The following is a 10,364-nucleotide window of genomic DNA, read 5'->3' as shown; positions in this document are numbered from 1 at the left end:
ACTTTTTCCCCCCCCTCCAAGTGTATTGCTGGCAAGAAGCCACTTATTTTTCTGTACTGATCTGCTCCTTAGTTAAACCTCCTCTTCCACATTGCCTTTCCAAAGCAATTTTCCTACTACACTGCTTGTACCTAGTCCCTTTGGAGTTCCAAGCTATTCAGACTCCTGCCAGTTTGCAGGCAGCATTTTGAAGCTTGTTGCAACAGCTGGCTTATATGAGCCTTGACGGGAAAGCATGCATACATGTGGCAGCGTGTTTGATGCACTAAAGCAGCTGGCAAAGTAAGCAGAGAGCAAAATGTGCGGGTAACTCACAGCTTCACTGGAAACTGTGCTGAAAGAGTCCCGCATGGCAGACAGAAGCATAATGGATGGGTAAATTCCAGTGTAGCCTGGCTTTTGCCCTTATCACTTTATGAAGACTACTCAGTAAAGGCCACCAGTGACCTTCTAATTACCCAATTTGATGGATGCTTTTCAGTTCATGTTTTCCTAGGTTTCTCTGCTGGACTGGCAGAACATGCAGAGTGAACAAGCTTACTAAAAATGTAGTAAGCAAGATTTTTTTTTTAATTTGTTAATTTGGGGGAGCCACATCTGGCTGTGCTCAGAGTTTACTCCTGGCACTGTGCCCAGGAGAAACTCCTGGTGAAGCTGGGCGACCATATATAGTGTCGGGTTTTGAACTTGAGTTGGCCACATGTAAGAAAAGTGCCCTATCCACTGTACTTAACTCCAACCCCAGGTCTTATTTTTAGATTTTTATATATAATCTAATTATATATAGAGATAAATTAAGATAATAAAAACTCATAACTTCAATAATATGTATGTATATAAATGCATTTATAAACTGATAAATTCTTCTGGTCTCTGTGAAAATAATAGATCATTGTAAGGGGCATTTATAAGGGAACTATAGTTGACCAGATGAAAAAATATTTGGCTCAGCTGTCAAGAAGTTAATGAGCAGAAGCCAGATCGATGATATCTTGCATGTGATGGTATTTGCTGCCAGGTTAAATACCTACTCTGTTGGAGTAATTTTAAAAAACAAACTAAAATTACTTGAGTAGTTATTTTCATCCTGAGACACAACTAATAGAAAATAGTCAATAAGATGGAGACTTATTTTGGAGAACCAACAGGTTTGCTGTAAATCTGAGATGTCCATTAGACATCAGCAATAGTTAATTTTTATGTCAATTTGTTTTGACAGTGGTGACCAATTATTTGTTCAAAAGTAGTGTAAGATGTTGCAATAAATGATGTTTTTTAGGTGGTCTTAACCTTTATCATAAGTTGACTTTAACTAAGGCAGTACATGATTTCATTAGTTGAAGGTTTTAAAAAGCTAAGATTAAGATGTTCCAAATAAGTGAATTTGGTCTGATTGAAATGTAGATGCTCTCCTGAGTTGCCAGGTTCAAAATTCAAGATTGTAATGTCAAATCTTTGAACTGCCAGCCTGGTGACTTAGTTGCCCTATAAATTTTGTACTTGCTAGCTTCTGTAAGTTCATGAGCCAATATCTTTAAGATAAATCTCTCAAAATATGTGATCTTATAGAAACCAGGATGGTTACATATCAAGAAATTTACAGGGGTTGAAGAGATAGCACAGTGGTAGGGCATTTATTTTGCATGCAGCCAATCCAGGGCAGACCCAGGTTCGATTCCTGGTATCTCATATGGTCCCCTAGCCTGCCAGGAGTGATTTTTGAGCACAGAGCCAGGAGTAATTCCTGTGCACTGCTGGGTGTGGCCCATCTCCCCCCAAAAAAATTTATATCACTTATATCTGAAAATTAACATAAATGTTTCCTCAAATAACACCACATTATGAAGATTCAAATAGGAGGATGAGATACATATCAGTTCACTAGTAAAATAAAATAACAATAATTTAATGCTGACAATATTTCTCTAATAAGAGATAAAAATATTAGTATAAAATCTTTTTGCTTAATACTATCATAATTATACATAATTTCACGCATCATATAATTTTGAGATAATGTATTATCTAAGTCATGTTTTTATAAGTTACACAAATTACTTCAGGCCAGCATCTAATTTGTATTTTAGCTATAGTTCATAGAAAAATTATTTCAAGACTGCATGTGCCAAAGGCTAAGACTATGCCACTTTCATTGACTTTGCTTGTAGGAGCAGTAGAGGCTTTATTCAATAATAATCAGAGAATCCATAAAATAGACCAACTATAAAATAGATTGGTGTGGATATAGTTTATCTCAGTTTAAGTTTCATCTCTCAGGTTGGGTGAAATAAGGGCATTTGCACTGTATGTAACTAACTGATCTTGGTTCAATCTTTTGCACAGCATATGGTTTCCTTGTACTGCAGGAAGAATCTCTGAACATGGAAACAGGAATAATCCCTGAGTATGTAGCAGGGTATAGCTCTCCAAATAAACAAACAAACAAAAAACAACAAACAAAAGTTTCATCTTTTAGAATGTGAGGAAAGTTAGGCTATCAATGTTCTTGATCTACTGGTTCTGCTAAACTATATAGTTCCATGTGTTAAACTATATATCTCTAGATCTGACCCTTTCTGTGTAAGAAAGTCTGCTAAGTGTCTGAATCAGAGTAACTAGAATTGCCTCCATTCACAAAAGGCCACAGAGAGCAGCTCAAAGACCAATCCCTTTCTTCTGCCTTTTCTCCTGTGGTCATTTCTGCTGAAGTCAGCTCTACTCTCTCTCCCGTTACCACTGTCATTATCCTACGGAGATGGATTGCTGAGGGCACTGGTAAAGTAGCTATCCATCACATATGCCTATGAATGATCAAAGCTATTTCTGTGGTTCCAAATTTTGTAGCAATTAAATGGGTGTATATCCAGCAACACAGTCCTTCTTGCTGCTCACAGAGAATAAAAGAAATGGAAAAGGTTTTCCTTTGATTTTAGAATTTTGCTATTTGTTCACCCACTGAGATGAAACAGTGTAAGTTAAAATGAGATGAAGAGTAAAAAAAATGAAAGCAAAAAATGGATTAAAATATTCAGGAACTGGACTGGGGAGATCATACAAGAGTTTAGGTGTGTTGGGGAACTTGTCTGCATACTAAAGGCTCAATTTTAGTATCTGAGCACTGCATAAAGTTCCCAGACCATCACCAGATGTCATCCTTGAGGAAAGGGCAAGAAGTAAGCCCAGAATACTGGGTATGACACAGTCCCTCTCCTACCACAACCAAAATATTCAAGAATTTAAGCAGCAGAATTAGTAGGCCTTTGAGCACCATAGTGTTATGGAAAGCAGTTTGCGATATTTATTAATGCAAGATTATTCTGTGTGGTATTAAAAGTATTAAATCAGTCATATATCTGAGGGAGAAAGATGTGAATTGTTGGTCACAGATACATAAAAAGTATTTTATTCTCTATAACTCTCAAATACTGGAAACCAAGATGTGTTAATAAACATTTTAGCAAGGCCTAAGTCATGAGTTTCCTCTAGTTATTTATTCCATTTCATTTTCTTTTAGTTTTTGTATTTGGACCATACCTGGCAATGCTCAGAGGTTACTCCCGCCTTCACACTCAGGAATCACTCCTGGCTATGATCAGGGGGAAAAAGAACTTGATCAGGGATCAAGTCTGCATCAGCCACATGCAAAGTAAGCACCCTATCTGCTGCTCTATATTCTCTTCAGTTCTTCATTCATTCCATATTTTTTTAATTAGGAAAACACTCTTACTAATTTACTTACAAATATCAAAGAAATGTAGTGAATGCAGGGTGTAAACCTGGCTTCAGAAGTGTTAGTAAATGGAAGTTAAGATTTCTATTCAAGAAGTCATTTGGTGGGCTTGTTATACTGGCAGGCCAGAAGGCAAAAGTGGAGGTATAGAACACACTCTAGGAACATTGGTGGTGGGAGGTCAACAGTAGTGGTGGGACTGGCCCTGATTCATTGTATTTCTCAAACCCAACTATGAAGGACTTTGTAAATCATAATGGTTTAAATAAAATATTTTTTTAAAAAGAAGTTATTTGGAACTAGAAAAAGGAATTATGGAAAATAAGTCAATTAGACACAGCAAGTAAGCACGTGAACATCTTCTAGAAAGATCAGGGAAGTTCTTTAGGACACTTATAGATGATGATGTTTCTCAGGACATTCCTTGCTCCAGATAGTCTTTCACCTACTAATCCCAATTTATGGTCTCTTCCCATTCTCTAGACTGCTAAATGTGTCTTTTGGAGTGGAGAATAGAACACATAGTAAACTGGTCTCTGTTTGTACTGGAATTTATAGAGAAAACCGTGAAAGCTTCTCATTGTAGTAGAAGCTATGGGCCATTTCTGGGAACAGTTTCATGGCATGTGTTAGAATATCATCTTCTTGAATATTCAGAAATTCCACCAGAACAGAATGGAAGCTCCTATAGAAAACAAATCAGGGAGTTATTATTGAGAAGCCCACATTCTTTTAAGATCTGTAGTGGGATCACAAGACAATTGCTTTTTAAAATTCTGACTTTCATATATGAATCATTTAAAATATTTTTATTTTTTAATAAAATCATATCTGCAGTAGAGTCTCTGTATATACTGATTCTTTAAAGTCAGTAAAAATACCATCAAAAGAGTCAGGGAAACAGTGCAGTGGTTCAATGGCTTGACTTATGTGCTCTGACCCCAGTTTAATCTCCAGCACAATATATGGTCCCCCAAACACCACCAAGAGTGATCCCTCAGTAAAGAGCAAGGAATAGTTTTTGAGCACAATCAGATGTGACTCACATCTCAAATAAAATATAATAAAACAAAATGCCACAAGGAAAAACAATACTATAATGTGATGAGTACAGCTTGTGCCATTTTTTATTGAACACTTTTTTGATCGGAAACTCAGAGTCTGCCGTTAACACTGAAATTTTCTTTCCAAAATGATGCATGAGCAAACCAAATGATGTTTTTTCCTTTAGAATTATTACTGTCCTCTGGAGTCTCATACCCCAAAATGTGCTTCATTTAACTCCTCATTCCTAGCACAATATATTGTACCTGAAAGGATGTTGCAGGATTTAAAGGCTTGGAGAGACAAGTGTCTTTCCAAATTTGGCAACAAATCCTGGAGCTTTAGTTGCTGTTTCTGCTGCTCATGGCCGTGCATGCTCATTTTATCTGAGGTAAGGGAGAAGATTTGGAGGATCTTCTTTAGCTTTTTGCCATCTCAAAATCAGCCTGACACCAATCAGCTCCACTTATCCTAAAATTAGGTATAGAAAGTCATTTTATTGTGTCAATTGCACCTGTAGAACTTAAGAAGTGAAGGCTTGCAACTGAGTTGTGTGTGTGGGTTGGGGTAGGGGGTGCTGGAAGTTAGCCCACATAGTGCTCACCAAGCTGGAAGCTTTGCAATGATGCTGATGGCACTCGGAGAAGGTAGGCCCTTGTACTAATTTGTAATGCTACTGGGTAGGTTGCTGGATGCCTTGTGTATAACAGGATTGAAACAAACCACACACTGGATATTGGGGCCTAATTCACCCTCAATCTTCTCAGGACTTTTTCTGCTTTCTTAAGGACAAAGTTCTGAAACAGGTCTCAAATAAATGTATCATTTCTCTTTATTTTAACTTAGAGGACTATAAAAGGCTTATTTATGTTGCACTTTATATTTAAGTGCATTTTTAATGACCAAATACCATGACTTGTCTATACAATACACCATCCCAAGTTTGTTGAATGGGTTTAAATTTGGCTATCCCTGAGTTAGATGCTACAGGGAAGAAACGGAAAGAATTTCTTACAGGTGGGAATGTGAGTATATTTGCATTTCACAAAGACACATACATGCTTTTAGTAGTTTTTGTTCTTGCTTTTGTTTAAAATTGGCCTAGTTGGAATATCTTTCACAACTCTTTCATTTACTATCTAAAAATCATTTATTCTTTAAGGTCTAAGTTAAATGGCTCAATCTCTGGGCAATCTTCTCTACCCCAATATCCCACATATTTCCAGATACCAGTGATGTTTTTGCTATATTTCTCAGTAGTAGTTTGGTTCTACAGGACTAGCCTGGACCGTGAATGTGTTCTTTGGGCGGAAGTACACTTCTGTAGGTTGTTATTTTACACATCCCAGTTATTCAGTGTTGATTAAATAAAATATAAAGCATAAAGTCCACATGTTGAATGAGGCTGCACCAGGCATAGCTACTGTAGCTACTTCTGCAAGTGGTCTAAAGACACACTGTGGAGAAATAATTCACAAGCAGTCAGTTAAAATTTCATCAGAGTCACTATCTTAGGCTTGGTCCTAGAACCTGAGCAAAAACTAAGACCACTAATTACAGAAGACTGATTACAACAGTGATGGAACAGAACTTCTAGAACAAGTCTATCCTAGCCTTCATCCTATGACCTATGCAAATACCTAGATCTCTACTACAGAGGCCTGATGTTTTATCCACAACTGAGCATAAAGTTTCCTGGCACCATTAAAAGACCTTTGGGTGTGAAAATGAGCTTGTGTGAAGCCTGTAGTTGTTCCCATGGCAATATGGTTCAAGGGCAGAGAAACCCTGTATCTCTTAGGCCAAGGGAATTTCCTGTCTAATATTCCCATTACGAAACACAAAACCTTGCCACACCATCATCCTTCCTTTACTTTTTACTTTTTTTTCTTTTTCTTCTTACTATTTAATTTTTTCTTTTTCTTCTCATTTCTATTTTTTCTTTCTTTTCTTCTTTTTTATTTAAAAATTTTTATTTTCTTTTATTTTTGTGGTTATTATATGATGGTGGTTGTTTTTAGTAGCTGGATGCTCTCTTTTTATAGATGCCTTTTTTTTTTTTTTTGCTTTTTGTTCTGTTTTTCTTCTTTTTATCCTTTCTTCTTTTAAATTTATATTTATAACCTCTAGGCAAAATCTTCCCAGTTCTTTTTTTTTTTTTCAACTGAACCACATAACTTGAATTATCTTGTTCTGCCTCATGAATTGAGGGGGGAAAATGGAGTGTACTAGGACCAAACGTTAGTCATATGAACATTGAGTGGAAATATAAAATGATCAGACTCAAACACCAAACCCAAAGTCAATGACAACAGAATTGATACTCAATTTACAATAAGCTATACACAGAGGAGAGCAGTCACACTAGCAATCCAGGGTGGGGGGCAAGTGAGAGAGGTATGAGATGCATGCTGGGAATAGGGGTGGGGAGAGAACAACACTGATGGTGGGAATGGCCCTGGTTTATTGTCACTATGTATCTTAAATATTACTGTGAAAGACTTGTAACTCACTTTGGTCACAATAAAAATTATTTTAGGGCCGGAGAGATAGCATGGAGGTAAGGCGTTTGCCTTTCATGCAGGAGGTCATCGGTTCGAATCCCGGCATCCCATATGGTCCCCCGTGCCTGCCAGGAGCAATTTCTGAGCCTGGAGCCAGGAATAACCCCTGAGCACTGCCGGGTGTGACCCAAAAACCACAAAAAAAAAAAATTATTTAAAAAAAAAAGTTTCATCTGAGTCAGCTTGCTTTTATTTCAAGGCCCTGTCTGCAATATGCAAATGCAGCCCTTTCACCATGTCTGCCTAACTCAAGTCTTTCTCTCACAAGCTCTGTCTTCCTTCCTGTGCTCTCTCATCTCTCCGGAGGCTGCATCTTTTATCTCCCTTTTTAAAACCACAGACCCATCCCAGGGGTGGGTGGGTTTTACCATCGAGGTGGGATTAACATCTCAAAAGAAAGTTTAGGTAAGGGCCTTGTGGGGAAGGGATACCTTACAGTTCAGGAAATGCTGACTCCATGCAAAACAATATTATTCATGTTGCATAATCATTCATTTTTCAACTTCATTGAAAGTCTACTTGCTCTTCAGGGGCTGTGTATGTTTGAGGGTTGTTATTATGCTTCACAGGAAAATTTCACATAGGATTTTAGGTGAGTGCTTGGTCCTCTAAAACCTTTATGTGACTCCACAAAATTCATATCAAAAGCTATTTTCTTGAGGTTCCCAGGAAGTGAAAGGAGACGCGGTGAGGGGAAGTGGGTGAGAAGATAGGGTGGTGATAAATAGCATAAGGGTCAGGATCTTCACTATTTCAATGATAATGGGAATGAGGTAATGCTGTACATAAGAGTTCATGTGGCCAAAACTATTTAAATTTTCTAAGGATATGGGATATAAAGAACCTTAGGCCATTGTTTGGAGGATGCTGACACTAGTAGTAGGTATGAATTTTTTTTTGGGGGGGGTCACACCTGGAAGTGCTCAGGGGTTACTGCTGGCTCTATGCTCAGAAATTGCTCTTGGCAGGCTCATGGACCATATGGGATGTGGGATTCGAACCACCATCCTTCTGCATGCAAGGCAAATGCACTACCTCCATGCTATTTCTCTGGCCCCAGTAGTATGAATTTAAAAAGAATGAATGCCTAGAACTTTGTTACCAACAAAAATTTTAATTAAAAAAAATACTTCAAGCCAAGTGTAAATCCTGAGTACTGCCAGGAAACAAATAAGCAAACACAAAACAAAACAAAATTAAATTTGTTAGAAAACACTACAAAAGTGAACAAACAAAATACCAAAAACATTTGATAAAGAAAATTACCTAGGGTCAGAAAAGTAGCTTAAAGTGTTGGAAAACATGCTTTGCATGAGGTAACCCTACTTTAGGCATATTAAGCTAACCACATCTTACTAAATACATAACAGACTAGTAAAAAATATCTTAAATGGAAATTTATGTGGCAAATGAAATTTATTGAAAATGATTTTTTTTGTAAATTTCTAGGCTTGTAAGTGTATTTAACATAGTGAATTAATCAAATAGTTTAGTCAATGAAAAATTATAGAAAAACTTATATACTTCAAAATGACTTCTTCAGATAACTGAAGGCATGCTTGCCTCACCCAATAATAAGTTACTGCCCCTAAATTCATCTAGTGAGAAAAATTGTTTTTAGTGGAAGACACTGTTAGTATTTTCTATCAACAAAATATTGTGTATTTTTAACATTCACTGTCAGATGCTTCTACTAAGAGCATGTGAATATTTAAGATCTGTCTTCATCTGGAACCACTGCTTCCTCCCTGCCTTTCCCTTCACCCAAGATTATCCTTTTAAATCTGCAGCAAGTAATTCTAGGTGCCTTTCTTATTATATATAGCATTACCGTAGCCAGTACAAATGTCTTCTTTTCCCTTTCTCCTGTCATGTGTACACATAATGGAGTTTCTTATTAAATATACATGTCATCCTTAGTTGCATATAAATGTACCTCATCAAAAACTAAGGGAGACCCTGAAATTCTCCTATTGATTGGTCATAAAGACTGTAATATCTGAATGGTGTACTTGGGTTTTCTCTGAAAGAAAAAAATAAAAAAACCACCCTGTAAGAGTCATGTAACTTCACCAACCATCGTAAGGAGCTCTAATGTGGTTTCCTTCTTACTTATTTATTAGATTGCCTTATTACAAGTTATTGAGACCTCAAAAACATATTTTGCTTTCTTTTTCTCTGGAGAGAATTTACAAGGCCCTGGATTTTGTTCACACAGAGAATCCACTCATCTATGGAGAAAATGTCTGAATAATATCCACTGTTGGGGCTGGGGACAAGAGTTGTTGAAATGAACAAGTGGGGAAATGCTTGCTGGTATTTCAAGTACATCTTAGAGGAAACACCACAAAGTGCTACAGAAGAAATTCTTTGAATAAGTAATGCATAAGAATATTCATCATTTCCAAACGTCAGATGCCTCATTTCCACATGACATGCAAATAAGAAAGTTATACGAGGAAAAAGGAGAAATCATATGACTACTCAGAAATAATGAAATAAGGACTTGGAAGGGCAGTCTTTTGTTTGGTAGAGGGTGCAGTCTCCTCCAGAATACTCATCTCTCTCTGGTTTGGGGTGCAAAATGACATTGTTGGAGACACACCTGGATAGAGGACTTCTGCTAGGTCGGCACCCAGTGGGTGAAACTGAAACGTATCTATTGACTTACAAGCTGGATGCAAGTGTCAAAACGCAATCCGGTATTTTTTGTAATAATAGCTAGCAGTCACGGCTGTAAATTATTTATGGAGAGCATTCAGTGCAAACAGGTTAGCGCACACGTCGTCTTCAGCTTGACTGCCCTGGTTTTTTTAGATCCCGCAGACATTCAACTCCTCTGAGATCTGCTCTTATCACTGCCTACCCTAAAAGAGGGCTCAAGCTGCAGTCAGTTCAGCAACTCACGGACACCCGGTCACTTGCTAAAGCTCTACCTCAAGGTTCAGTGAGCAAACATGGTCCTGCTTGCCCACCTCTGGCCCCTGCGATGTAAGGTAATATCAGACATGAAGGCAGATCGATCT

The 10,364-nt window shown here is 37.5% G+C and overlaps 1 protein-coding gene across 1 annotated transcript in view; it reads left to right on the top strand.

Annotated features, from left to right (window-relative positions):
* The first annotated feature begins 349 nt into the window (after positions 1–349).
* LOC126015991 (endogenous retrovirus group K member 10 Gag polyprotein-like) overlaps positions 350–10,364 on the top strand; it is a 33,594-nt gene continuing 23,579 nt past the window's right edge. The window contains exons 1-2 of the mRNA XM_049778508.1: positions 350–375; positions 10,156–10,329. Of these exons, the coding sequence (XP_049634465.1) occupies positions 350–375; positions 10,156–10,329 (200 nt within the window). The remainder of the gene's footprint in view (positions 376–10,155; positions 10,330–10,364) is intronic.

This window comes from Suncus etruscus, chromosome 8, assembly GCF_024139225.1.
Source record: "Suncus etruscus isolate mSunEtr1 chromosome 8, mSunEtr1.pri.cur, whole genome shotgun sequence".
In the NCBI taxonomy this organism is placed as follows: domain Eukaryota; kingdom Metazoa; phylum Chordata; class Mammalia; order Eulipotyphla; family Soricidae; genus Suncus; species Suncus etruscus.
The sequence above is the reverse complement of the archived record's forward strand: the minus strand, read 5'-3'. Positions and strand labels throughout refer to the sequence as shown.